General features: G+C 36.1%; 5 protein-coding genes across 6 annotated transcripts; 1 reads left to right on the forward strand and 4 right to left on the reverse strand.

Moving 5' to 3' along the window:
- Positions 1–511: 511 nt before the first annotated feature.
- Positions 512–8,455, reverse strand: LOC147284838 (vacuolar protein sorting-associated protein 35A-like). The gene is made up of 21 exons (XM_086244376.1): positions 8,296–8,455; positions 8,078–8,174; positions 7,831–7,954; positions 7,187–7,372; positions 6,996–7,083; positions 6,747–6,803; positions 6,560–6,649; positions 6,326–6,448; positions 5,669–5,803; positions 4,777–4,893; positions 3,981–4,220; positions 3,841–3,906; positions 3,581–3,670; positions 3,019–3,108; positions 2,604–2,696; positions 2,420–2,488; positions 2,252–2,332; positions 1,957–2,064; positions 1,777–1,880; positions 1,238–1,351; positions 512–1,140 (listed from the first exon to the last, which is right to left on the reverse strand). The coding sequence occupies exons 1-21, from the start codon at positions 8,386–8,388 to the stop codon at positions 930–932; spliced, it is 2,376 nt and encodes a 791-aa protein (XP_086100502.1). The 5' UTR covers positions 8,389–8,455; the 3' UTR covers positions 512–929.
- A 2,354-nt stretch (positions 8,456–10,809) lies between these two features.
- LOC147284839 (uncharacterized) lies at positions 10,810–14,310 on the reverse strand. Its single transcript, XM_086243786.1, has 3 exons — positions 13,963–14,310; positions 12,033–12,354; positions 10,810–11,918 (listed from the first exon to the last, which is right to left on the reverse strand). Exons 1-3 carry the CDS (start codon positions 14,041–14,043, stop codon positions 11,140–11,142), a joined length of 1,182 nt encoding a protein of 393 aa, XP_086099912.1. The 5' UTR covers positions 14,044–14,310; the 3' UTR covers positions 10,810–11,139.
- A 979-nt stretch (positions 14,311–15,289) lies between these two features.
- HIPP27 (Heavy metal transport/detoxification superfamily protein) lies at positions 15,290–16,178 on the reverse strand. Its single transcript, XM_086244390.1, has 2 exons — positions 16,107–16,178; positions 15,290–15,676 (listed from the first exon to the last, which is right to left on the reverse strand). The coding sequence occupies exons 1-2, from the start codon at positions 16,176–16,178 to the stop codon at positions 15,290–15,292; spliced, it is 459 nt and encodes a 152-aa protein (XP_086100516.1).
- A 622-nt stretch (positions 16,179–16,800) lies between these two features.
- On the reverse strand, positions 16,801–21,296 carry LOC147284841 (SWIM zinc finger family protein). The gene is made up of 6 exons (XM_086244484.1): positions 21,053–21,296; positions 19,849–20,164; positions 18,751–19,402; positions 18,237–18,436; positions 17,905–18,149; positions 16,801–17,792 (listed from the first exon to the last, which is right to left on the reverse strand). The coding sequence occupies exons 2-6, from the start codon at positions 20,115–20,117 to the stop codon at positions 16,999–17,001; spliced, it is 2,160 nt and encodes a 719-aa protein (XP_086100610.1). The 5' UTR covers positions 20,118–20,164; positions 21,053–21,296; the 3' UTR covers positions 16,801–16,998.
- A 3,034-nt stretch (positions 21,297–24,330) lies between these two features.
- LOC147284842 (GDSL esterase/lipase EXL3-like) lies at positions 24,331–26,639 on the forward strand. 2 transcript variants are annotated; one of them, XM_086243336.1, is made up of 5 exons: positions 24,331–24,619; positions 24,805–24,935; positions 25,167–25,400; positions 25,818–26,073; positions 26,446–26,639. In XM_086243336.1, the coding sequence occupies exons 1-5, from the start codon at positions 24,331–24,333 to the stop codon at positions 26,637–26,639; spliced, it is 1,104 nt and encodes a 367-aa protein (XP_086099462.1). The 2 variants fall into 2 exon arrangements, with proteins under 2 accessions (XP_086099462.1, XP_086099464.1); XM_086243338.1 differs by lacking the exon at positions 25,167–25,400.
- Positions 26,640–27,926: the final 1,287 nt, after the last annotated feature.

Below are 27,926 nucleotides of genomic sequence, written 5' to 3' on the forward strand. Positions count from 1 at the left end.
AACATCGGTTCGGTTACGTATGTATTCATTATCAGTGGTATTATAGTAATTTTTTATATCCACCATCATGGCCAATTATCTCATGATAATTAATCCAAAAGAAAAAATAAAAATAAGGCTAGTTGAAGGTTAACCATCTGCCATGGCCATTTGGCCATAGCATGACAGTGCTGCAATCTAAGAGAGAACGGAGAGGGAAAAAGGACTCTGGGAGAGGAAGGAAAGAGTTCTGAACCACATTTTTACTGTCGTGTTGTCTTTCATTTTGTGTAAGGGGTGAGAATGTAACTAAAAACTGAAACACACAGTGTGCTAAATGAGCACATTTGTAAGTTAAAAAACTAATGGCCCTTTAAAATGCAATAAAACTAACAGTTAAAACTGATCCTACCAGACCCCACCAGAGTTGACGTCCCGTACAATTTTTTCCAAGCAGCAATTGCAGCAATCATACATGAAAAACAACCACCACGAATTTTCAAAGGAAAAGAAAAAGACTTGGCTCAAGAATAAACAAAACTCAAATGTAAATTAGACTGATGAGAATATATTTTCTTCCCAACGAGTTCAAGAGAAAGAAGTGCTTGGTTCTGGTCGAAGTCAATTTATATAAGATAGGTAAAATTTAACCAATAAAGTCCCAAGTAAGGCAAGTTGGATATACATTGTACATTGTAGTGGCGCAATCAGCATACAGACTTCCTAGACGAATGAATGCTTACCCAAAGTCAATGTCCCATGGACCCATTGGACCCATTGGACTTGGGAGGCATGAATTCAACATCAGGAACAAAACATACATCTGATTCTCTCCACAAAACAAACAGTCAAAAACACTGAGAAATCAGTTCCCAACCTCTACCAACTGGAACTTATCCGAAGCTCTCTCACATTAATAGCATATCTTCAGCAGTTGGTCCTTCAGCAAGTCACACCTTGATGGGCTCATATTTTTCACCAACAGCACCACCTTTCTGCTTCTGGAACTGGATGTACCGCAGTGTGCTGGCAAAGAAAGCATCTGTAGCTGGCTCTGCCGAGGTTGAGTCGCTTTGCATTTCGGTTGTGATCAATTCGATCAGGCTTTGGACTGAAGCAACAGTTATCTGTGGGTTCCCCTTCTCAAAGAAATAAAGGTACCTGAAAACACAACAAAGTAAGGCCTTCTCTTTCACAATAGAAGAAAAATTAAAACAGAAAAAATGAGCTTTGTTACAATTAGGTCAGCAACTATTACTTGTTCAGTATTTCAACAAACAGCGTTGCTGAACCGGTGCTACCCCGTGCTGCATTGGACATCTGCTGGGCAGCATTCGCAATTCTTAAAGCTCGCTTTAGGCAAATCAGTACCCTGGATAGAAATTTGTACCAAAAGAAAAAACAAAACTGTTATAAACAAACAGGGAAAATGGAGTTTCATAGTAAACCATAAATGTCCACACTAAGATTTTTACACTTAAGAAATTAGAAAGCATCCCTTCCCCTTCCCTTCCATCTTAATTCCTAAATGTACTTCATACACCCCAAAATGAGTAAGGAAAATTATAAATCTCCTTATTTCTCTAAAAATCACAAACTAGCACACTTGAAAATCAAAAAATAACAAGTTTAGCAAGCAGAACTGTGGATGGTGACATGGAAATATATTGAAACATGCATTATAGCTCTGCCATCATGTGCATATCCTTTGGGAAATTTAAGATACAAACATGACATGTGCAGCCATAAGCATGAGAAAATATTTTGGGTAGAAGAGCCAAATGCATGGTCACACACCTTTCCCCATCCTTCATGTTCTCCTGATCATCAACCCAGAAGAGATGTGAGCAAGCATAAACAGCTCGGCACTGATCAGGCTTCTTTAAAAGCTTTGCTGAATACTGCTCAAAGACAAGGCATTAATTAAGGTTCTAAGTAGAAACAATAGATCCCTATAAATAATGAAATTATGATTACCCCTGTGGCTTTGTGAGTTAAAGTATCCCTGTTCTCAACACCAAATACATGCATCCTCTGGAGAGTCCCAATAATCAAATGAATTGCAGTCACCTGTGCTTTTGAATCCTATGACGGAAAATGCATGCCAAAAAGATTAGATGCATCCCAGTGTTCGAAAAAGGAGTAGATATAATTCAGTTTTCAAACAAGAAAGAGTAGATATAACTAAGTGTTTCATTGAAATCTGAAAAGAAATGGAACAGGGCAAAAGGCTGTGGAATAGAATTAGCTCCCAAGCCAAGGGGAAACTTACTGAAATTTCTTCTTCGTAAAGAATATATGCTTGCGTGAAGAATTCATACGCAACAGGTTCTAAATCACAGTCATTTGCAGCCTAAGTAATGACAAACAATAGGCATTTAAATTAGAAATAACATTGTTCGGTCATCCATATATTTATAAATCGAACATTTCAATGTACCTCAGCACATTGCAAGTACAAACATAATGCTAGTTCAGGTGCTGGAACATTCAGCAGAGCCTCAATAGTCTGAAACAATAAACCAGAAGCATACTAGCTAGCTTAGAAAGATCAAAGTCTAATCTCAAGTTGTGTAAGATAGTTTAAAATGCAAGCCTTCTGAAAGCTTTCACTAATAATTTACCTGAGTCAAGAGCTGAAAAATCTTTTTTGGTGTAGTTGCTGTCTCATCTCCAAAAGGATTCTCATCCTGGCCGCCTTGCAATTGCCTAACCAACTGAAAATTACAGATAGAATCATATACGATGCCAATGGAGAATGTCAAAACTCCATTAATTGCATAAGATTAGGCTACTCAAAACTCTTGACTCTAGAGTAAGAAAAGAGGGGACATAAAGGGCAACTGCCAACAATTTATCAAAAGTTCCCATGCAGCAGCCAGAATATCAGACAAGCTATTGTAATGCCACAACAGATAATTACACCACACTTATTTGAGAAATTTAAATTTAAAAACTCAACACAAAAAAGTACAAAGCTTACTAGCATTAAATATAATACATCCAACTGTTACATGACCTGGACAGATAGAAGCAAACCTTAAGAGAAGAGAAAACTAGGGGAGGGACAGTAAAGGGTAGACGCTTTGGTCCTCCAGTCAGGATGTGCTTCCTCACAGTACATATGATCTGCAATTCAGGGAAAGGATTATAGTCAACTGGGATGAAAGGTGCTCCAATTCATGCAAAACCCCTTGAGAAAGAAAAACAATATACAAAGAGTAATCTACACATACTAGAATTTCTATTTACAAACTGAAGTGACCATCTGTGATAATGCCATGTCTATCATCAATATGGCCAGTACCCCACAAGCAGCATACGGAGTGGGGTAGCATGAATCAATGCATGACAACTCAACTTTCATGTCAGTTCCAAATGTAAAAAAAGTTGTAGCACTAGTAACATTTTCTGTATATTAGTACTGAACAATGTTATGAAGCAATTAAAACTTCAGAGGAAGAAATAACTTGCATACAAAATTCTTCCTTTCCTTAGGAAAACCTAAACTGATGCTCTTGTAAAATAAGATTAAAAGAACAAAAAGTATCTACACATAAGAAAGGGGCACATGAACTATTATACTTAGCAGATCAGATACCTTAAACATCTCTTCTGGATCATCATTGCAGAACATTTGAATAAGTCGCGCAACAGAGTTCTGCTCCTCCTTGAAATCATCTTCATCAACCTAGAGTTGAAGGAAAAGATATGTTCACATCCAAAGTATATGCATTAACATAGGAAACAATTGCATAACTGGGCTTAAATAGGACGAAAATAGCACTTCTTTGTGGAAGCCTAAAATGGTGCTTTTATATCATCAACAAATATATGACCAGTAACATATTTACAAATCACCTCATCATGAAGAGTCCCATCCAAATCCTCGATAAGTCCTTTTATTAATTCAAACAGTGCCTCAACCTATAAAAGAAACAAAGAATTCCATGTTATTAAGAAGCAAACCCAGAGGACAGGACAAATAATAAGTTGCATACCTTCTCAGCAGTTAAAATATGAGTTGTATTTTTCATAATGCTTTGAATTATAACAGTTGCCATGACTTTATTTGTTGCATTATCAAGGAATTCCATGACCCGGGGATAATTTGAAAGCTTCAAAGCAGTGACAATATCATTATATTTCTCCAGTGGAGCACTTAAAAGTGCAACAATTTGTTTTGTTGCCTTGCTGTCCTCAATTTTCCCTCTTCCGGAGAGTTTCTTAACAAATGACCCCTGAAGAAATAAAATAAAAATAGAACAAGTTATATCTGTGCTGACCTTCTTTTATACAACAATGTTTAAACCCGTTCCCATAATAAATAGCCCATTGATTAATACATACTAGCATGAAGTAAACTTGTGTCTACCCGCACAAGAAAACTCAATTACAAGAACAGACCTTGCTGATTATACATCTATTATAGCATAAAGAGCAAACCTAGGTTTCATCCTTAAGAGCAAGTGCAACTTGGGTATTTGGTTGGGGGGACAACCCCATCATGCATCCCTCTAATTCTTTTTAAAAGAAATAAAAAGTTGAAAAAAAAAATTCCAAGGACACCTATCTCATTCTTGCATGTTGGTTTTGGAGCAACTGCAATGTATAAGAAAACCAAAATTACCATGTATATACAACAGTAAATTGTAAGGGTAGGTCTACCCAACATTTAGCCCACTAATGCCATTTGCCCAAGAGAACCCATTTCACTTATACTAAATGGCATCAACAACGATGATGTACATAGAACTAAATATAAATATGTGAGAGAAGTTTGTAAAGGGAACATACCAACACTTGATCAGCATAATCAAGTCGATCAGGGTGCACATGGAGGGTAAATTTCAGAAGAGATGAATATAAAGTTACAATACCAATGATAGGCATGTCAACCTGTGCTTCAATCACCTGCATCAGCATATAAGAAAAACATTATAGATAGCTAGATATTTAGTCACATTTTCTAAAAGAATTATATAGGTGAAGAGAAAAGGAGGAATGATAACAAACATTTTGGAAGGAAAAATCTAAGGATACAACTAAGTATCCAAGATATATAAAGGATAAGACAACTTTGAACCACGAGTAAGCAAAAATCATGGTGCATGACTTGACACAAATCATTTTCAAAATCCACAAAAAAAATGACAGTTGATGTGCAATCATTCGAATAGTTTGAATTGCTTTAGGAATTTAAGTTGACTAGGAAGTTTAATTTGATTTGAAAAGGGAATTGATCAAGAATTGAGTTAATTGGAGAATTTAATTTGATTTAATTTTGGATTGGAGATTAATTTGATAAGTGATAAAGGATTTGATGTGATTTTCAGATTGGCCCTATAAATAGGCCATGATGTAACTCTTTGGAGGCAGACTTGAATTATGAAATATTGAAACACTAAAATAGATAAACAAACAAAAACACAAATATCAGGATTCAGGATTCAGGACAGGAAAGCATATATATCGCACTACTGAAAACTTGGTCACAGTTTATATGTAATACCAACACCTTATCTTGCAGGAGTACAAGAAGTTCACTAAAGCTTGGGGAGTCTATGTGCTACTACTCTTGGTGACAGTATATATGAAAAAAATAATAATAATAATCAAGACATAGCACAAGCCTTGTTTTGCAAGGTTCGCATATTTGATTGCCAATTTATTATACAAAAAGATTTACCTTTCCAATAGCATTGCTCAGTTTAGAAAAAGCTTCTACTTGTAAGAACTCAGGCAACACTTCTGCACTTGAAGCAGCGTAATTCGAAAGCCTTTCCATTAACTGGGATAGCACTGTCTTGATATCAACTGATGGCTGTAAATCAGAAGGTCACACAAGGTTGGGATAAAAAAAGATAAAAATGATGAACATTATGAAATCCACAACATTCTAAAGAATTTCAAACACAGACCAGATTTTCCAAAATTAGGAGTATAACCCAATGAAGTCCATAAACTTTTAGCCCTATCATTAACTTATTTGTTATTTGAAGCAAAACAAAAAAGTAACACTCCATGCCTTCATTTTTGGAGACGTGACATTCCATTTCTCTTCCTACGACATATTATATGCATTTATCCATATGGCTTCAAATTGGCGCAACATGTCACAGGAAAAACCTCTTACAGTGAAGAAGGAACATAAGCTCCAAGACCACATCAAATGACAAAAACCTTCAGTTTCAAAAGATCAATGCATAAAACCTCATGAATGCAAGATAGAAGAAAATTGATTTTAAATAGGTACAACATAAACTAAAAAATGACCATGTTGGTAATGTGTCACGTATCAGAAAAAATATTGATAACATACAATTTGCGCTATGATGTTACCTACCTGAAGCTGGGGGCAAGCACCCAACAATATATCGAGAGTTTGCAAGTGGTACTCATCAGGAAAGACTTGAATTATGCAATCCATTAAATAAAACTGTGCAAGCTCATCTTTACAATTGACAACCTGTTTAAAAATTTCAAGGTCATGAATCCAATTTTTATGGTTAACAGGTGGAAGTCACACATCATAAGACTTAAAAAAGCAACTAATAAGTAAGATAAAATGGCATCAGACCTGCTCCAGGACTCTAGGAAGCACAGTATCTTTGTACAAATCCAGATCCACACCTTCTATCTGACTGAGGACATGCAGGTTTTTACCAACCTAAAGGGACAACAGAGAAGCCTTCTGTAAGTGTGCACTGCATACGTACGCAACATTATAGCAGTGAAACCAACCAGCTATTAGTTACTGATATTACAAGATCACGTAGCTCGCTCCTTTCTTTCTCCCGTTTCTCCTTTTCCCGGGCAGGTCCCTGCAGACCAGAAAGCCCGATAGCAAGCCTCAACTCAGGATCAGCTAAGAGTATGAATGATTCACAAGCACTACAACACCTGCATGACCAGAAATCATGCCCTCATGACATATTTTACCTTCAAGACATGCAAGCATTGTGGTACCCATGCATGTCTAAACATGAGAGCGCTCTATAAAAGTATCAACCAACCTGATGTTGCATCCGCACCCAAAGTTTATTCATCTCAGTGAAATTTTGGAGCACAAACTCAACAGCATCCCTGACAGTGTCAGCATCCCTGCATAAGTCAAAGAATATCAACAAGTAAAATTCAATCTAATGCATGCACATTATCTTACATAAAATTATATAGGAATGAAATGACTATCTAATTTCCTTACCCTTCATATTCAGAACCAATATCAGGCAACTTATCCCTGCTGACTTGAGAAAGGTAACTCCTTAAGAAGAGCCCGCGCACAGGATTCTGAATCCCGCGGGACATTTCCACAAGATCTTTCAAAACATCCTTAGCAGGAGCTTCCTTAGATTTGATGTAAACAGACCCTACTGTACATAGAAGATACCTGATAGAGATCATAGAATCACATAATAAGACCATGGAAACGCTATAGCAGTGACTTGTTTTTCATATACATGAATCCAACACACTCAAAAAACACACTAGAATGAAAACCAAACAACTCATACAGAAACAAGATTACATAGAGATTGATAATAGATCAAATAATCAATAGTAGTTTCTGTATAAAATTGCGGGTCTTTTTTTTTATAAGGTTAGTATTAGTGGGTTTTTCAACTTGTAGCATTTCGACCAATTTTTAAACTTCCATAAATACAGTATATGAAGAAATAAGATGACAATGTCAAATAGGAAAGAAAATAGTATGAGCAACATAATAATTAAACACGAACAATTAAAGTCAAATCCCGGGGATTCTTAATAATAACTATTGTAGTCAAGTGATAAATGTGCAACTGGGGATTAAGGAGGAGGAAGGGTTTTTATGTAATTAAGACTTACAATCTGGGCAATATGTTACCAGCGTGCTGCACAAGCTCATAGAGATCGATAATAGAGCAACCACGCCGAGCCTCCTCCTTGAAGAACATCTCCAATTTCCTCAATTCGTCAAACGCTCGCATATCTGAGACATCCAAAGCACAAATCACCAACAATAAGCTAACATATACTCAGCATTTCCCAAAAATGCAAAACGAAGTAGAAACAATTTCTCAATCTCACCGGATCGATGAGAAACAGTACTTACAGAGTTCATAGTATTTGTGAGGGGAAAGCTTCGAGGTCCGAAGCTCTGACAGCATCTGAGCTGAATATTTCAGGGCGTCTCTGAGATTGTTCGAGTCCTGATACGAAAAATTGCAGGAAAAAAAAAGAGCGAACAAAAATGGTTTCTCTGAATTCTCAGGGGAAACAAACAAGCTCAGCAATCAGAGAGCAGAGAATTGAGAGTTCGATGGAGTTTACCAGAGCGCGATGCATGTAGAAGGCGTTTTGTTGAAGGCCGGCGATTCCAGACGCCAGCCATTTCTCTTCGTCTTCGACACCGTTGGAGATCATTTTCTCTCTCTGAACACTCGGTCTCTCTCTCTCTCTCTCTCTCTCTCTCTCTCTCCCCGTCAGGTTGCGTATTGACTCGCCTCGGTTTGGCCTCAACTGCCTGTCCTACCAATTCTATTTGGTCCAACTCTCCAGACCCGGTTTTATGGGTCGGGTCTTTCTTTAACGAGGCCCATTTGGGCCAGTTGGGTTGCGAAAACGGATCCACTTACCAAAAATGAACATTTCATTTTGGGTCTTCATTTTATTCTGAAAGTGAAAGACTGAAAGGTACTGTGTTCACATTTTTTTAAAAGGCTTATTAGCGCAATTGAAACTATAAGTTTTGTCTCATTTTACTTCTTTAAAGTTTATTGTCTTAGTTTACCCTTTAATCTTAAAAGTTTCTTTTGTGTTTCACATCATTTGGAACCGTTAAATATATTTATTCCACCGTTTGAATTATTGACGTGGTGTCTATGTAGTAATGGGTAAATTGACGATAGAATTAACGAATTTGACGGTTTCAAGTTATGTGAAACACGAGAGAAATTTATAAAAAATAAATTAAAACAAATTTAAGAGAATAAAATGAGATGAAATTATAATTTTAGGGGATAGGGATAAATATATGAATAAACCTTTTTTTTTATTGCCAAAACATTTTATTAAAGAAAGCTCAACAAGTTACAAGGTTGAGCTTGCAAGGTTTCAATAATTTTGTAACTATTTTGTTTATTTTTATCTACGGGAGATTGCAGAGTGTTTCTCTAAGACCAATAGCTAGATGTAACCATTTTGTTGATCATTCAAAACATTAGAGCTGTAATACACCAAGATAATGGAAAGGTGCCGTTTTCTTACATTTCAATCTTTTCTTAGTTATTTTTACGTGTTTGTTTTTGCTCTACTTTTAGGGTTAGTTTGGTATTGCTGCGAGAAAAAACAGCTGTGAAGTAAAATAGCTGTAAAGTAAAGTCAGCTGTAAAGTAAATCAGTTGAGTATTTGGTAAATTATATTTTCAAAAGTGTTGTGAGTGCAAAAAAATAATATTAAAGTGTTTGGTAAATGTTAATATAAAAATTTTGTAACTGTGTATAATTACTAAAATGGACATGATGCTAAAAGTGCATTTCACTTATTTGTTTGATAAAAATAATATGTTTTTTTACTTGTTTTTGAAATTTTTGACTACAAATTTTTATTAGCATTAATTTTTCTAAGAACAACATTATTAAATAAGTATGCATAGTATTTTTTTAGGTATATTATAATTTTAATCCTATAAATAAAATATCATAATTAATTATCACAATATAAAATATAACTAACAATGGACATATTTTTTAATTTAAAATAAACAAATAAAAATCATAGAAATCAATGAGGGTATTATGGGTAAAATAAAATATTCATTGTTGTTGTGAGTCACTGCAGCTTTCAAAAGCACCTAGAAACCTGCTTTCTATTTTTGTTGTGAGGAGTTGAGAATTGTGAGGAAAAACAGTTTTTTATTTTTTTACCAAACACCAAAACTGCTGTAGGTGATTGAGAATTGTCATCCACTGCAGCTTTTGGGGCCTCCACCGCAATCTCAAACGGGGCCTTAATGTTGATGGCATCTTATAAACAAGTGTGTGAACAAATAATACTTTTGAGTATGTGTAAAATTAGGTGTGAATGTTTAGATTTGTAATACATAGTTAAAATTAAAATAAATAAATAAATAAATATAATAGAGAATTCATTCTCGTCTCTTTTAGTTCATTATAGTGTCATATAAGAAGAGTTTGTACAAAGTAAATGATAAATGACGATGATTAACTTATTATGTGTAATTGAATTACTAAATTAACTTGTAAGGTAACTTTGCAAGTTAATTAGAAACGAGAACAAATGTCATTTAACATTATGCTCTCATTTTGTTAAGAGACTCTTTTTGCAAACTATTTGAGATCAACATAAGTTCTTTCTAATGCTAAACAAAATCAGCATAGAGTGACGATTTAATGAGAACTTAGGTCTAATTTGAGAACCACATTGTCAAACCCGCAATGTGATCTTAAGATTCAAACAATTTATTGCTTGGCCAAAAATTCAAGCAATGTATTTTTTAAGTTCCTTCAAGAATCATTTATACATAAAAATTAACTAAATAAAAAACCACTATTCATTTAATCACCATAAAAAAAAAAAAAATTCAATCATTTAATCACCATCATGAATCAGACCAAAAATAGTGTTACTTTCTGATTTAATATTTTGTATTGATGATTTTGCTCGCATGCGATCCTCAAATTAAATCAACTTAAACCCTCATTAGACATTTGCTTGGCTAACTTGATAATGAACTCGGGTGTCAAACTTTCAGCGAGAGCCAAATGTGCCAATTACCGAAAACAGTGAGTAAATTGTACGAGACAATTAATCGCCAAACCATGAAAACTGAATGATACTATGATTGATTAAAAGAATTGAACCTGTGATACATCAAATATGTCATATTTTTTTCTTTTTTGGGTCGAGCATCATTATGTCAACCTACATGAAGAAAACTTTAATTCGCCAATCTCCACCTTTGCTATTTGTGAAAACTCTCCAACATCATAAAACCCAACAAAGTGTTGCTCCAGGCACAAAGGGCAAACAAAACAGCAGAAAAGCCAGAAACAACCTCTTCACACTTTCAGCACCCAATAAAAATATGAAGAACCAAGTTCATTGGCGCTCTCAGCTCCTCACTTGTCTCTCTTCCAACTTCCAAGGGCAATTTAGAAAGGTACTGTAAATGGTAAAGCATATATATCGGCTTCAGGCAAGTGGCGAGCACATGGCCAAGACGTTGAGTCTCCGTAGCTCAAGTTGTCACTGACAACTCTATGTTTCTCAACCCCACAGTTTTGGCTCTTCTTGGTCGCAAACAACCATCCCTGATCACCACAATCCATGGGAAGACTTTGCAACAGAGGAGGATGATCCCAGTTCTCGATTAGCTCTCTGTATTGTGATGCTATAGAGGGAGAACCACTGCCAGTTGCTTGGAGAGAGGGGCTGGGCTTTTCTTTACTAAGTCTGGAAGGAAGCTCTTGGCCCACATTTCCGGAAGTAGAACAAGGATGTTCTCCCTCATCTCTGCCTTGTCTAGGAGAAGGTTCATACATCCCTCGAACAAAGGCATTATCAGTCCTTCCCGAGGCAGAGCAAGGTTGTTCCTTGCTGGGTAGAACTTCTGGATGTTTGTGCCTTTGGAGAGGCACACCTAGTTGCTCTCCGGGTAGCACTTCTGGATGTTTGTGCCTCTGGAGAGGCACCCGTAGTTGCTCTCTGGGTAGCACTTCTGAATCTTTGTGCCTTAGGAGAGGCACCGGCTGTTGCTCTCTGGGTAGCACTTCATGATCTTTGTGCCCTTGGAGAGGAACCCGTTGTTGCTTTCTGGGTAGCACTTCAGGATCTTTGTGCTTTTGGAGAGTCAACTGGCAAGGTTGTTCCTCTCTGGGTAGCACTTCTGGATCTTTGTGCCTTTGGAGAGGCAACCGGATCCGAAAAATGCCTTCACATCAATAATAACATTTTGAAGAAAGAATATCAGTGCCCATGTGAAGCTAACAAACCCAACAGGGAAACAACCTTCTCCCAGGTAACGAAGAAACAAAAACACACTCACCAGGATTTTGCTTGCCATTAGGAGAAGAGTTCTGCTTCTGCCTTTTGTTGCTGTTAAGGGTACTATCAGAAGAGTTCTGGGAACCAGCCGGATGCCCATGTTCTTCAGTAAGGCTACTCTTAAGAATTTCTGTTTCCTGTTTTCTCTTCTTTTCATGGTCTCTACCTTTTTTACTATCTTGGTGCCTTTCATCTTTATCCCTTTTTTTATGACGGTGCTTCTTATCTTCAATCTCCCCATTTTCTCTAGCCTTCTTTTCTTTCTTCTCTCGTTTTTTCTCTTTCTTCTTTTCTTTCTTGGCCTTGTCATCTTCTCTTGGGAGCTTCAAATGGCCAGAGTAACCATCAATTTGTGAACTTATAAAGGAACAGTTGAGCAACAAGCAAGCAAAAGCAGACCACATTTAGAAGACATTGAAGCACAAATTGTCTGATAGTGACATAACATCCTTTCAAGATCAATTTTCAAATACGAAGCAGGAGGAAAACAGTGCTAGAAGTTTAGTTCCCAAGGACGCACTAAGAACAATGATATTCATTCAATCCACAATGAAGCCATAAACATCTCCACATGATCTACAACAAAGAATTTAGGTTGTGTACTAATCAATACAATAGTGTCTGATATTACTTCTTTGTATCTAGTGTTAATAGAATTTCATGGCATCAATAACAATCTTTGCTCCAAGAAGCACCTCAACCAATCAGAATGTAAAATTTAGGCAAAAAGATCATCTTACATTCCTCTTCCCCCCTCCCCTCTCACCAAGAACCCCCTCTCTAGTTCCAACATGCAGGGAAGTATTTTAAGGTTAAACTAAAGCAAAAGATGGTCAATTCTACTCCAACATAAACTACAAGAACTCTCATTTTATGCCTTGAAGAGGACTCGAACCTCCACGCACTTAAGCACAAGACAATATTGAGTCTTGCGTGTCTACCATTTCACCACCAAGGCATCTTTAAAACAAACTTAAACCCTACCTATCAAACCAAAAAAGCTTAAATCCTATAACATCAACCCACCACGTGTGATTCTTTCTATCTATACATCAGTCTTTCCATGCACACTAAGCAAATAGGCAAAACTTAAAAACCCCGAACTTATTAATAACTTAAGAAACATAAACTGTTATAACATTATCTGATGCGTGAACCATCCAATCTAATAAACTTTAATAACCTATAAGCCAATGAACTTAGAGTCTAAGGACATACTTGACTTCGAAGGTCGCTGCCTAATCCACTAACTCTGTAAGGAGCGAGAACATGCTTCAAACAAGAATACCAGACAACATCTTTCATATAGCAAAAACACAGATCATGGTGGTGCCTTTACATTCTTCTACACATAGGTCATGTGCATGAACACACAAGGTGTAAATGCTACGGCACTGATACAACTTATACAAAGTTTCACAAGGAATGTCTCATTGCAAAACCATGTTTCCATTGCATTACTGTTAAAACACTGCTTTCTACTTTAATCACACACATGTATGAAGTTTTTGGGATACTATAGTCAACGCGCAAACACAAAAATTTGCAAATGTACCAATTGCTAAAGACTTATACACAAAGGGGCAGTTATCAATTAAGTGAGAACTTTGGCTAGTTAAAATTTAGAGACCCACTCAAAACCCAAATTCGTCCATTCCAACAAAAACCCATGAAGTGAAATCATGCTTGGTAACTCTTAATGGCCTATATTTGGCCAGAGTTAAAAGAGTTATTCGAATGTAAATCCCATCAAGCAGTTCTTGGTTACACCCCATATTCATCTTTTTATCTATTTTTTTAATTGGGTTCTCATAAAATTACAAATATTATCATTATGAGATCGGAATATACATATCAACAACGATATCCAATCGAACACAGTACGTCGAGCACAAAGTCAAAGACCCACAAAGCGACGATGCTCAACAAACCTTAATCGATTCGATCGGGGCCTCATCATGGATCCCCTTCTTCACATACCCAGGAGGAGGGTACGGAAAACACCGAGACATGTATGCTACACCAGCAAATCAAACACAAGGCGTTCAAGTCCCAAACAAACTAGTTCTAGATCCCTGAGAACAAAAAAGATTCTCAAACCCTAGCTCGAACAAAATCGCAATAGACTGACTAGGGTTTTGATCCTTGTTCCAAGGGGTTTGATCTTGATCTAAGAAATGTCCCACGCAGAATTAGTTTGAGAGGAAAGGGAGGGAAATCTAGGGTTTGGGTTTTTTGGAGGGAGGACCGCTACGAACCAAGATTGGGACGCGAGAGGAGGCCCTAGATCCAAAATTTATTTTCTGAACGCCAAAGAGGGGTATTTATAGTAGGTATTGCTCTAGCTACCTAAACGTGTTTGGGAAACAGCAAAACGTGAAACGACGCCGTCTGAAGTTTAGGACTCCGTAATGTAAACGCACAGATGTGTTTGGAAAGCAGAGTACCCGTATCTAGTCTGAAGTTTGAAGTTTGTCTCCGCACCGGTTTAGGATAATTTAGGGACCTGGGCCGTGAGCTGGGTTCGATATTTGGGCCCTGAGCTGAGATGGAATGGCCCATTGTGGTACTACCTAGTAGATCGGTCCACTGCGCCACTACTTAATAGCGGGTTGGTTCGTTTCCTTCGGACCTTCGGGCTATGGAAGAGCCAGCCTGCTGACCGCACCGGATAAGAGCGGATGGTATGGTATGGTATTGACTCGAATTTCCTTAACCATTTCTTCCAAGTGTTGGAAGAACCAACCCACTAACCGACACCGGAGAAGAGTGAGCCAACTCACTGACCGAAACCGGAGAAAAGCAAGCGAACTCACTAACCGACACTGAAGAAGAACGAGCCAACTCACTAACCGAAAGAGAAAAACCAAACCAACCGAGACCGAGTTGAATTTGACTTACTTATCATATTTTTGACACCTTGGTATCTTGTAAATACTAAATTTATATAAATGTTCAAACACAAATTAATGTATAACTTAATATTGTACAAATCACTCTTTTGGGTTGACCCTAAAATGTAATTTTAGGATTGTGAGACTCCATTTTTTTTATCCACTTCAAAAAACCTAGATTACCTCTATTGCAATCTCATTGTTTAAGAACACTCTTCCATCATGACCTTACACTTCCATTTTCTTACATAAGCATCAAACAAACATAAGCAATATTTACAGCTACTATTATCACTACCTACTAGGCTACTACACAAATATTACAAAATTTACAAATGCCATAATAACATACTAGATTAATTAATTACATTACCACACATGCATTTGGGTTTTCGTCACTAAACGCCGTCGTATACTTCACCTCAAAAGAGCTAGCGCGTGCGAGATCCGAAGCCTCTGGGTCCACCAACACGTTCCGCACATACCCAGGCGGAGCCTTCTTGTCATAAGCTACCGGAGCATACGGATGCGGAACAACATCAAATGGTACGTATGGCCAGAAATCAACCTTCTTCCCCGTTCGATGTTTGACACGTTGCAACACCTTGTTGGGGTCCACATAACCAATGACTGTAAGTTTGCTCTGCTTAGGGTCTACGTCAACTTGTGTGACACCTTTCATGCCTTCAACTGACTTCTTCACTCTTCTCTCGCACCCTTCACAGTCCATCTTTACTTTAATCTCCACTGTCTAATATTATTTAGAAAGGAGAAATGCATGATTATAACTTAATTATACTTTATGATAAGTTGGCTTAAATTCATAGAATTCTTAGATTAGTGTATAAAATGCTATTCTCTTCTTCGCATGTTTATTACGTGATTAGTTATAGCCTTATAGGACTCAAACTCTATGCTGATTTTTTATATGTTGATATTGTAGTTATGTTCAAAATCACCTTATTTAAAATTTTGAGGTTCATTTTAAAATAGAAAACAATGTGGTTTTAAACATAACACCAACATAAAATTTGAGCTCCAGAACTAATCAGGTAACAAGCATGCAAACGAGTAAATGTGGAATAACGTTGTTTACATCTGAATTTATCTGAGAAAAAGAATAGTAACCAAAACTAGATGAAACACTGGAATGGCCAGGTATCTAGTATTCTAGTACTTACCTGTAATTGCTTGCTTTTCTTGAGCTTTTCATGGCTGTGACAGAGCTCGGTGACATGACTGAGAAAACCCATGTTACAGTCAAGTTAAAATGCATAATGGTTCAAAGACAATGCCATATAAAGCAAAATTTTGCCTGAACATATAAAAAAATCAGCATGCGCCGCCAAAATACTGTTTGTGCGTGTAGCTGTGGAGGGTTGACACGTGTCAATTCTCTAAATGTGGAGGAGTCTAGAAGCTACACGTTCTCACTGGAAAGTACACGATCTCAGTGGAGTTTTGGGCTTATCACATTTGCTTCGAGTTTCATCCCCTTCTACTACTACAAGTTGTTGCTTTGCTTGGTATGTTAATGTTTCTTAGGACTCGGGAGTGAGGTTTAAGTGTTTAACTGACAAAGCAAACATTTGAATAGCTGAGTGATTGGGGTTGTATTAGTTGGTCCAGTCCCATAGGGGTTGTATATGTTGGTCCAATCCCATTGGGGTTGTATAAGTTGGTCCAGTCCAAGTTTTCCAAACTTGGAAACTTGTCTCCTGAAATGATTTCAGCTAAATTCAAGAGTTGGACCATAATAATAATAATATATAACTCAAGGGTTATCGGGCAAAGAAAGAAAATTGTGATAGTATGCTACCAAGTAAGCTATAGTACTGCTTGGTTAAAAGTAACATTTTTAACGAAGTATCAATCTGCAATGCAAGACAGCATTTCCATGTATTTCAACTAATCATGTTAGTAGTAAGTCTAGCTACAATTTCCTGTGAAAATGGAGATCATAAAATAGTCACAGCTAAATCAAATTGTTCTATATTTTCTTTCATAATGAATATGAAATTAAAAAGAGTTGTACAAATAGGGAATTATACATCTATCTGCCAACCCAAACAATCATCTTAATCTTGACAGTCTTTTTCGCTTCCGATTCTTCTTCCTTGCTGCAGCACTCTTTGCACCATTGGAACCAGAAGGAAGAGCCAGAGCAGTTGATGGCTTTCCAACACCTGTTCTGCCTTTCTTAGATACCCATTGCAATGGCAGGTTATTTACCACTGTGCCAATATCACTAGAATTACTCAGTTCTACAAGCTTTTGTATTTGATCAAGCATCTGCAGAGTCCAGGCCATTGACAGATCTAATCCAACTGAATCATCCATAGGTTTTTTCGATATGTCCGTCAGCATCTCTTTGAATGACTGAAATGACATGGAAGGTTGATAACCTTGACGACTTTCACAGACCATATTGACTTTGATGACATGCTTGCAAAGGTTTCCTTGCATTGACCATGCACAATCGCAGAAGGCAAATTCTGATCCAGGATTCCACACAAGATGCACAATGCCACTGTCCTTCTGGCTTAAAACCTTGGCAAAGAGGTGGTCTTTATCATCCAAGGTAACAGCAGAATCAGGAATTTGCAGTGCCCTGTGCCATGATGTAGAAGCAATATATTCCTCCTTAACATTTTGAAAAGAATCACATTCGTCAGCATAGCGGTCAAGCCAGTAGCTTGAATGTAGCTCTGTTGTAAGCTTGTGTACCAACCAATCAACTCTTTGGAGTGCTCCAAGATGTGAATCATCAAACAATTTCACTTTCAACTTCACGTGATATGCTTCAATGGCACCAGATGCCTCCTGGCTTGCAAGTGGAAGACTTCTCATTGTTGAAAGCCACATTTCTGTTAACAAGAAATAATATATGAATAGTTTCACTCAAAACTTTTAAGACCATTTGACATGAGATGTGCAGGCATGTGTATCAAGAGAGAGAGAGAGAGAGAGAGATCTAACCAATCTTAGGCACCCAAGAGCACTTAAAATATTCCATAAAAGCAGTCTGATCAACGAAATCCTGGGTTAGTTCTTGTAAGGCAACCAGGGCATCACTTCCACCCCAAATGCTATACACAAGATTCCCCAGACGTTTAAAAATTTCCCGCTGAACTTCAATGTTATTGCATTTCTTTACAATATTCCTCAGCCATGATCTACGAACACGCCAGAGGGAAAATAGGATAGGACAACCGAAAATTTCTCTGAAAGACCAGAAATCAGGGTTATTAGAATAAACTATAGGCTGATAACTTTAATGAATGCAGAATTAAAGAGCAAGAGCATCCTGCCTGATGGGATCAGTCTCAGCTGCTGCATCATCAATTAAAAACCCATTGATTTTCCAATCACGGTCAATACTATGAGCTCGAGCAAGTAGAGCTTTCATCCATTTAGACACATCTGGCTTTGCAAAACTACGTGTGATGACCCATGCGACAGGGAGCGCATGTTGTCTTGAATCAAAGACAAGAAGTGTGCACAAAGGATACTGCCATTTCAAACACATATCAATAAGCATCAATTAGTTCTGTATACATCCTCAAATCCATACAAAAATATAAAAGCCCTGAGTTATACATTCATGACTTTTTTTTTTTGGACTGGATCATTCATGACTCAATAACCTCTAAATTCCAAAATGAACCTCATATTTAAAATGAAAATGTGAGGGCAAACTAGTCAATGTGATAACAAGATACAGACCCTACTAAACCTTAGAAGGCTTGAGAGCAATCTCATAGAGCATGTGAGAGATTTAGTCAGCTTTCAAGCTTGTACACACAGCATCAATGATTTAGTTACCTTAAGTCTCTTTATGCCAAAAGTTGAATCGGCTGCAATCAGACTACGATGGCCAAAACGCATCATTTGTTGCAGCTGCCACCCTGTTTGAATCCCCAAAATGAAAGGATCTGTTTCTGAAGTGTCCTGATAGATGAATATGGACTTTTGATTGCGCTCAACCCACATGCGGATGCTAGCTTGATCATCAAGATCCAACTCATGGGTAGACCGTTTAATAATCATCCCAAGTTTGTGTACATACTGGGAAGCAAGGCTGTTGACTTTTGCATTTGAACCACAATATCGCTCAATCCCCTCAATGTGTTTCTCTAGTACATTTTCTTCAGGAATGCCTAGATAGATCATTGACATTGTTTGTTGTTGAATCTCATTACAGATATATGGAATTTTCTTGGCTCCGGGGCCAATGGCATCTCCGTCAAGTGGGCCATGGCAAATAAAACCAGATTTGTTCACATGGCGCCTCTCATGATATATAAGTAGTGCAAGTGATGGACGTGTATACAGACGCTTCACTACAAAATTGCATGTACAGCCCCGCATGGATTGAGGCCTAGCAGCACGATTGCGGGTGTTGAGTCGATATCTTCTGCTAGGTAATATATCCCCACCTTCCCCATAATTTTCAGGACCAAAAGAACACCAATACCTTCAAGGAGAAAGAAGAAAGACCAACTTAATAAGTGTAGTGCCTAAGTTAAGGAAACAGCAGTGATGATGAATGAAAGGGGAAAAGACTATTTTTTTAATGTCCATCTAAACACTCATTACTCATATGCCTAATTTTCCAGCTAAAGCACAACATTTATATTTGTGATCCAATGTTTCTATCCATAACAAGGTTTTAGCTTTCAGTTATAACAATCCCAAATCTCAATGGTAATTGGAGCAAAACAAAATCCCAATGTTGTCCTTCTAGGCCTGAACCAGAGTTTCGATAAGCTGAAAACTCAAAAGTTTAAAATTATCAAAGCGCAATGCCCTGTCACAGAATTATTATTTGACAATGATAATGGCAAAATAAACCTGTTATCCTTTAGGAAAAGAAAATATAAGAGCAATAAGGTAGTAAAGTTTAAGAAGTTCTTTACTCACAGCCTATATTCCAAATACTCATCATCCCTGTACTCCTTTAAGGTGCCCATCTTTCTCTTTCTTCCCCTCTCAATATGAAACCGTGTTGGGCATTCTACATTTGAGCATTCACCAATTATAAAGTCCTCCACTCGTTCATAAGGAATGAGGGCCACATCATCATGTTGCTCAGAAGTGCCAAATTTGGTCCAAGTCAAATCGGCAGAAGAGAACTCCTCCCCTGGTGGATCTTGAACCGGAACATTTTGTATAGATTCAACAGTAGCCATAGGGCTGTATATCCTTACCGCAACCAGCTTAGTACTTAGCAGCTCATCTGCAAAAGAAGCAAAAAAAGTCCCATGAATTAACAAAGGAATATCATAAACCAGTCAAATGGAGAAGTTGCATATATACTTTCCATGGCTGTTAAACTTGGGATGTTACTTTGGATAGTTGCATATATAAATCAAATTGTATCGTAACGTTGTAAGGTCCTAATCTATGCAAAAGAAAATACAAAATATAAGTATTCATTAAAAACTCCAAAATATATGCTATGATTCAATATGAAGTCTAATGCATAAATTAATAGTCACTCAACCCAGAAGAAGAAAAAGAAACTAAAATAGAAAAAAAAAAACATAAAAAAAAAGAAAAAGAAAACTGGGCATGATGAACCAAAACTAATGGACATATTAAATTTAATGTAAAAGGAAAGTCCAAAAGAGAGAGACCAGAAAGAGTGTGAAATTCAAGTAGAGAAAGAAAGAGAAAGACAGAGAGACAGAGAGATGATACACAAAGAAGGCTGGACATGGGTTCCACTTGTTTTGTGGAAATGGAAAAAGTCAGATTGTTACTCGCCCCAAGCAACCACCATAACCCATCTATATTACAATCAAATTAACAAACCCACTTAAACCCAAGAAAAGCAACCACCTTCAAATCACTACCGTGTTATTCAGACACTAAAACCCAATATCTCATTAACAAAGTGAAACCATTCAAGCAACTTCAACATTACAGCAATATTAAAAGAAAAAAAGAAAAAACAAAAGCACAAAACGAGAACCCAAAAGAAAATAAAAGAAGAAATTGGAAGCATTTCATTTGGTTCTGTTGGCGCTTAACTTGACCAAATATCAACCGACTGAGACAAGAATATATTTCATACAAAAATACCAATCAATATCGAAGAACAACCCAAAGAAAAAGAAAATACCTTTGTTGCAGTTGAGTTCCTTTGAGGGAAGTTGCAGAGAAGAGAGAGAGGCGAACAGTGTGTATTTAGATAAAGAGGAGTGACATTTTCATACAATTACTGGTTGCGGAGTTTGCCGACATTGAACTATTGAAGAGCCATTCTCATAAGATTAAAGGGCTAACTCAACAATTCAGGTCACCGGCAGAGCCAGGTGAGAGCCCTCAATCAATAGTCGATAAAATTTTCATTTATTTTTCGACAAAAAAAAAAATCATGTATGTTTACGTGTCTCTCCCTATTGTGACGAGAGACAGTATCTCAATAGTCATATTAGGGTTAATGTCTTAACGAAGAGAGCTCTAAAATAAATCTGTTATTAAAATAATATGGCACTAATTATCATTTTTAACTCGCTACAAAATGTAATTTTATAATTCGAACCGTTTAATTTTTAGGTTCTTATTCAAATATTATTTTTACAAAAAATAAACTAAATCAGAAATCATTTGGCTAATTATTAGTAAACTAATTGTGCTCATGTAAATGGATAAACACAAAATTTCAATAAAACATGAAATGATTGTAATGATAATCAAATGACTAAATGATTTCTGATTTGATGATTTTTTGCAAGATTGAACTTTGAATAGAGACCTAAAATATAAACGTTTTGGATCATGATATTACATTTTTTAATGAGCCCAAAAGTGTGGTAAATACTATATTATTTTACTAACTAGTTAACTCTAAAGTATTTTTGTAAGAGTAATTATGCCCATGCTCTTAAACTTTACCTAAAACTAATTTTGACCCACTTTATTCCTAAGCTTAGTTAACCAAAAATTTATCACCTAAGCGTCACTATCAACTTAGATAAATAAAAAGATGCAAAATTGACATACCATTGTAAACAATGAATTAAAATGATTTTTGGAAGAATAAAGTGACACATGACATAATTCGTAAAATGTAAAAATAATTAGATAATTATACTATATTAATATAATATGTCTCTATACAAGAGAAGGAAAGGGTTTATGATTGGGTCCTTTAGAAAAATAGTTTTTAGATGAAGAATGAGAGGGTTTTGAAATTTATAAGAAAATCTTTTTAATTTATAATAAAGTCATTTTAATTTATAAGAAAATATTTTTAAATTTATAACAAAATTCTTTTAATTTATTAGAAAATCATTTTAATTTATAATAAAGTCCTTGATTAAAAATCCTAAATCACTACTGGTTTTAATTTAAAAAAGACTCATAAAATGGACTGAACTCTAAATCTCTCTATTTTCTATTTGATATGTCATACAGGTAAATAGACAGAGAAAATTCTCTTTGTAAGTGATTAGAAAAGTATATTATTTATATATATAAGTTGAGCTAATAAACTTAGGTAATGTTCACTTGCTGATCAGTTTGAAAACATAACAGTGCTATGTAGCTCGATTGTGAATGTAGACTGCACAACATAATACTTCTTTCATATTTAAATTATGGCAATATGACATTGCCAAACTAATAAATAGTTGAGATAATTAGACTTAGATCCTTTTTTAAAAAAATAGTTTTTAGATGGAGACCGAGAGTGTTTTACAATTTATAAGAAAATCATTTTAATTCATAATAAAATCCTTTTAATTTATAAGAAATTTTTTTTAATTCATAATAAAGTTATTTCCAGATTTGAAGAGTATTTACCTCTATTTGAAAGGTATTTCCTCTCGTAGGGAGTAGAGTAGGCTTTGTAGAGGCCACCCAAAATCTTAGAGTTAAAACCTAACATAAAGCCGTTAAAGTCGTTAAAGAAGAAAAATAAAATGACTTAATTAAAAACTCTAAATCACTACCAGTCTTAATTTAAGAAAGACTCATAAAATAAATTACAATAATGCTAGTTGTCCCACATTTTTTTTCCCACATTTGTATCCCACCTGATGTGTCATTACTTTACTTGAAGGGTATTTCCTTTTTCTTTTTTTGGTTTTATTTTTTAATTTTTAGTGTCCAATGTATGAATGCCATGTAAGATGGTATGAAATTGTGGTATAAAAAATGTGGTAAGTGTAGCATTACTGAATAAATTATACTCTAAGTCTCCCTAAATAATGTGTTTCACTAATGAAGGTTTAGAGTATGTAAGTAAACCACATGTATCATATTGACTTTTAACTATTGAATTTCTTTCAACTTAAAACATTGTGAGCACCTTTTTATTGACCAGAAAAATATAACTAGTGCTTTCTCTTCTGGCTTTGAATTGACATGTCATCAATGGATGCAAGACGGTGCAACCGAGCAACGCCATGTGCTGGAGGAAATGCAGTTGGAGGAAATGCATTTGTCAAAGAGTGATTAATATGCAGATATTTAATATGAAAAGTTTGGAACCCTAAACCTACCCAGGCAAATAAGACTGATAATAGTCCCAAAGGTCTAATTAATGATTTTCACAAGCCCATGACGCTTACAGTTCTTGTTTCTAGGTTATGGGCATGGTTGCTAAAACTAGCCAAAACATAAAATATAATGAAGGTAAATGATTTTTTGGTATTACAATTAAGGCTAATAATTTAAATTCTATGTTGGTTCATTCAGCCTTGAGGCTGTGCAGGATGGGCGACTGCACAGGGTTTTAGCCTACTAATCTAATGAAGAAAAAATACATCTTTTATAGTGTTTCAAAGCAACTTAGGCTTGTTTCTTAAGGCTGACTTCTATTTACCAGAAAAATGAAAGCGTGCCTCATATTTAAGTTGTATAACCCAATTCTACATCCTATAACTGGTCCTCGGTTCACTTCTAACCAATTGTTGGTGTGCTGCATATGCTTCTTCTATTGTTAATTAGTTGTTAGTTGCATTGTGTAGACCTACAGATATAGGAAAAGTTACAGAAATAAGGAAAGGTTACAGAAATAAGGACAAGTTACAGAAATAAGCTAATATTCTCTTACACATTATAGGACAGTTGCTTTGCAAATAAGGTACTGCAATGACCAACCTTTTCATTGAAATGCACTACAGCAAAGAACACATAGGCACCATAACACAAGCTAGATTTTTGTTCTTTTGTGGCAATTTTCAATTCAAGAACAGGAGTACATTTTGTATCTGCAAGATGGCATCCAGTTGAAATCAGTACTTGTATCTATATATCTAACTCAATAAATTAAAACCAACCTATATCTAACAACCACTACATAGTACTTTTTGAGCCCAATAAATAAGCTGACCCTTTACTTATATATAGACATATGATCAAGTAAAGCAGTGTGAATACAAACTTAATACAATGAATTTTCTCTCCCAAGAAGTGCTTTTTCCTTCATCTTCATCTGTCAAAGTTTGTTCAATCATCATTGTTGCATTCTTGTACCGTAATGCTGCTGCTGCTATAACACTACCTAAAAATGAAACAATCCCAGCAGTGGTGGTTTTCGGAGATTCGATAGTGGATCCAGGCAACAACAACAAGATCAACACTCTAGTCAAGTGCAATTTCCCACCATATGGAAGAGACTTCATAGGAAGAAAGCCTACTGGAAGGTTTAGCAATGGAAGAGTCCCCTCAGACTTGATAGGTAATCTAAATGCTGTTTCTGCTTTCACACTATTACTGTTTCTGCATTCACACTACTACTACTGCTGCCACTACTATCATTGTTACTTTTGATTAACAACAAGAACAAAAAGCCTGACCTGAATTTTTCAGCTCAATCAACAACTGAAAAAGGGTTAATTAACTTAATTCTAATAAAATTTTCAGCTGAATCAATTGGAGTCAAGAAGATTTTGCCAGCTTATCTGGATCCAAGTCTGAAGCTTCAAGACCTACTTACTGGTGTAAGTTTTGCATCAGGTGGTTCAGGATACGATTCTTTGACTCCCCAAATAGTGGTATATATATCTCTCTTCCCCTCTTACTATTTAGTATACATTATACATCGAAGTTCATTTATGGTACAGACGCATTATGTCATGCAGACAGATCTAACAATTCACAAATCTATACCCTTCCATAGCATGGAAAAGTGAACCGTCAAAATCCAAGGGTTAAAAATTTGTTTGTATGTCATAAGTGTCAGTATTTTCTTATACTTTGCTTACTTTTAAATCTGTTTCTATCAGTCTGTCTTATCGTTATCAGATCAATTAGACATGTTCAAGAATTACATAATCAAGATCAATGCAGCAGTTGGGAAGGAAAGAACAGCAACTATACTATCAAAAAGCATATACATTGTGTGCATAGGGAGTGACGACATTGCAAATACTTATTTTTCTACACCACTGAGGAGACCTCACTATGACATTCCAGCCTATACAGATCTCATGGTTAAATCAGCTTCAAATTTCCTTCAGGTAAACTTAGAACAATTCCAAATGTGATCAGCACTACCAAACTTGTTTTGTTTTTAATAATGAAAACTATTGGAAGATGAATTCACGCTAAAGTTTGATCATACATTGCCACCAAGTAGATGGGACTAAATTTGCAATGCCCTGCATCCTCAGATACCCATAAACTTAAAGCTTACGTTAACAACAATGTATGAAAATGGACCAACAATGTATATTAAGTTAACAACAACATACAACTAAAATTCTAAAAGTTTCAATTCTCGAAGAAACCTAAAATGAATATTCCATTTTCTCTTGAATCTGATTTTTCCCAGTAATTGGGATTACATGATGAGGTTGTTATGAGTAGTATGGAGAGTTAAAGTGTGATATTAGTACTTTGTTCTTTATGCTAATGTGGGTTGAAAAGGACTGCAGGAACTTTATGGACTGGGAGCAAGAAGAATTGGAACACTAGGTTTGCCACCAATTGGGTGTGTGCCATCACAGAGAACACTGAGTGGAGGCTTAGACAGAGGGTGTTCAGAGACTGCTAACCAAGCAGCAAGTCTCTTCAACTCCAAGCTCTCTGCCCAAATAGACTCCCTCAATAAGAAACTTCCAGGAGCAAAGCTTGTCTACTTTGATGTCTATAACCCTTTGCTTTCTCTCATCCAAAACCCTGCTCAATATGGTAATCATCATCTTCCTTATCTTTAGCAGTAGTAAGAGATTCCACTTCTGCTAAAGTTTTGGTTCATTTCTGCTAAGGAGCCATTTTAATCATTACAACTTTCACAAGCTGATCCAATTCTTCTTTCACAAAACACAACCACATGACCCTTTTTTCACAATCAGGGCAGTTTTATTTTCTATCTTGCTCATCAATGATTTTGGTTTGTGAAAAAGTTGGAATGCTCCTAGTTACAAATTTGTCCATCGGTATCCGTATCTTAGTTACACGAAATAATAAATGAAGTTCAGAGTAGACCCAGATTTGAATAAATGAAATTTTGTCACAGCATTTAGTGTACTGATACAGTGATACAATGATTTATGGATACAGGATTTGAAGTGGTGAATAAAGGTTGCTGTGGAACAGGAAATATAGAGGTCAGCATTCTGTGTAACCGTTACTCAACAGGTACTTGCACAGATCCCTCAAAATACATATTCTGGGACAGTTACCATCCTTCAGAGAAGGCATATCAGATCCTTTCCCCTTTGGTTTTCAATGCGCAAGCTCACAAATTCTTCTGAGGGCTCAGAGTTCTCTCTCTCTCTCTCTCTCTCTCTCTCTCTCTCTCTCAAGTTTCAACTTTCAACAATCAAGAAATTGCCAGATTCCGTGTATTTCTCTTTTTTAGTTTATTGGAAACCTCTGCGTTTTGCTCCATGCAGACTATTATTAAACTGTCAACATTCTGTTCATGTATTTATTCTATTTCATATGTAATGCTCTCCTGAAGAATGAATAATGCATGAATTATTCATATGTAATGATAGACAACCAATGTGCCCCAAAAGCTTCATCTAATGGGCAACATTGTGATCAACATTTTCGTCACATTGGTTGACAAAATTAAACATGAATTTTCATCCTAATGTCACTCACACCGAAGAACCAATGTGACCGAATTGTTGAATTGCCATGATGAAGGGTAAATTTGTGTAGTCCTTGATTATTTCCGGTTACCAATAAGACAAAAATGTAAATTTGGACTAATTTAATTAAATTAAATCCTGTAAAAATTAGTCAATCTGCCTCAAATTCAATTAACTAAGAGTCAACTCATCAACTTATTTATTTTGACATGAAAACCATTACAGTATATTGTATCCTAAGAATCGACTCATCAACTCCTTAAACCCTTTCCCTCTTTAATTAGTTTCCTCTTCAAGATATAAGTTGGAGGTGAATGCTCTGTCTGTTAGGTGCGGGTACCAAAAAGGAAATCACAGTTGAATGATGTTCCTGTTTCCTAAATCAATACAGAGATGGCCTAAAATATAAAAATAATGGCTGATAAACTAACGATCTTGATCAAATTACAAATCAGTGGTTGACAGATAATTGAAACCCTGAGTGCTGACACCTTCTTAATTGTTTGTTTTTGTCGAAACCAAAACCATCTCAATTACAACAACCCTCAGATATGTGTGTATAGATCTTGGTCATTACTTGCTTGTGGAGGTAATTGAGTTGGTTGATTGTCCTCACTCAAAGTTGACAGATACCAGAATGGGAATAGTTTGGTAGACGCTACTAAGACCCTTTAAATTGTGCAATTTTTTGAACTGTTGCATATAAGGTTTTTGTATTTGTGCCGGTTGCTCAAATGCTACAAGCTGAGCTTTTGGGCCCTCTATGATAGGTTTGAATCTTGCTTGGAGAACAAGTTGGTAGCTTTAAGAGTGGAGTTTTTCTAACCTCTATGATAGGTTAGAAAAACTTACATATAATGAAGATATATACCATTATTCTCACAATAAACGGTCACATGATTAACATCTGAGGAGATGTATGAGAGAGTAGGTGTATATACT

The sequence above is a fragment of the Dryas octopetala genome, chromosome 5 (assembly GCF_963921425.1).
Source record: "Dryas octopetala chromosome 5, drDryOcto1.1, whole genome shotgun sequence".
In the NCBI taxonomy this organism is placed as follows: Eukaryota; Viridiplantae; Streptophyta; class Magnoliopsida; order Rosales; family Rosaceae; genus Dryas; species Dryas octopetala.

Excerpts from the sequence above, each read along its gene's own strand:
- HIPP27 (XM_086244390.1), bottom strand. The coding sequence starts at position 16,178 with ATGGGTTTTCTCAGTCATGTCACCGAGCTCTGTCACAGCCATGAAAAG. Across the intron at positions 15,677-16,106 it reads AGAAAAGCAAGCAATTACAG|ACAGTGGAGATTAAAGTAAA; the intron begins GTAAGTACTAGA and ends AAATAATATTAG.
- LOC147284842 (XM_086243336.1), top strand. The coding sequence starts at position 24,331 with ATGAATTTTCTCTCCCAAGAAGTGCTTTTTCCTTCATCTTCATCTGTC. Across the intron at positions 24,936-25,166 it reads CTTTGACTCCCCAAATAGTG|TCTGTCTTATCGTTATCAGA; the intron begins GTATATATATCT and ends TGTTTCTATCAG. Across the intron at positions 25,401-25,817 it reads CAGCTTCAAATTTCCTTCAG|GAACTTTATGGACTGGGAGC; the intron begins GTAAACTTAGAA and ends AAAGGACTGCAG.
- LOC147284839 (XM_086243786.1), bottom strand. The coding sequence starts at position 14,043 with ATGTCTCGGTGTTTTCCGTACCCTCCTCCTGGGTATGTGAAGAAGGGG. Across the intron at positions 12,355-13,962 it reads CCCCGATCGAATCGATTAAG|CTCCCAAGAGAAGATGACAA; the intron begins GTTTGTTGAGCA and ends GGCCATTTGAAG. Across the intron at positions 11,919-12,032 it reads TAATGGCAAGCAAAATCCTG|GCATTTTTCGGATCCGGTTG; the intron begins GTGAGTGTGTTT and ends ATTGATGTGAAG.
- LOC147284841 (XM_086244484.1), bottom strand. The coding sequence starts at position 20,117 with ATGGCTACTGTTGAATCTATACAAAATGTTCCGGTTCAAGATCCACCA. Across the intron at positions 19,403-19,848 it reads GAGTATTTGGAATATAGGCT|GTATTGGTGTTCTTTTGGTC; the intron begins GTGAGTAAAGAA and ends TTCTCCTTGAAG. Across the intron at positions 17,793-17,904 it reads CTCTTGGGTGCCTAAGATTG|AAATGTGGCTTTCAACAATG; the intron begins GTTAGATCTCTC and ends TCTTGTTAACAG.
- LOC147284838 (XM_086244376.1), bottom strand. The coding sequence starts at position 8,388 with ATGATCTCCAACGGTGTCGAAGACGAAGAGAAATGGCTGGCGTCTGGA. Across the intron at positions 3,109-3,580 it reads ATCCAGAAGAGATGTTTAAG|ATCATATGTACTGTGAGGAA; the intron begins GTATCTGATCTG and ends CCTGAATTGCAG. Across the intron at positions 1,881-1,956 it reads TAACTCACAAAGCCACAGGG|TATTCAGCAAAGCTTTTAAA; the intron begins GTAATCATAATT and ends GTCTTTGAGCAG.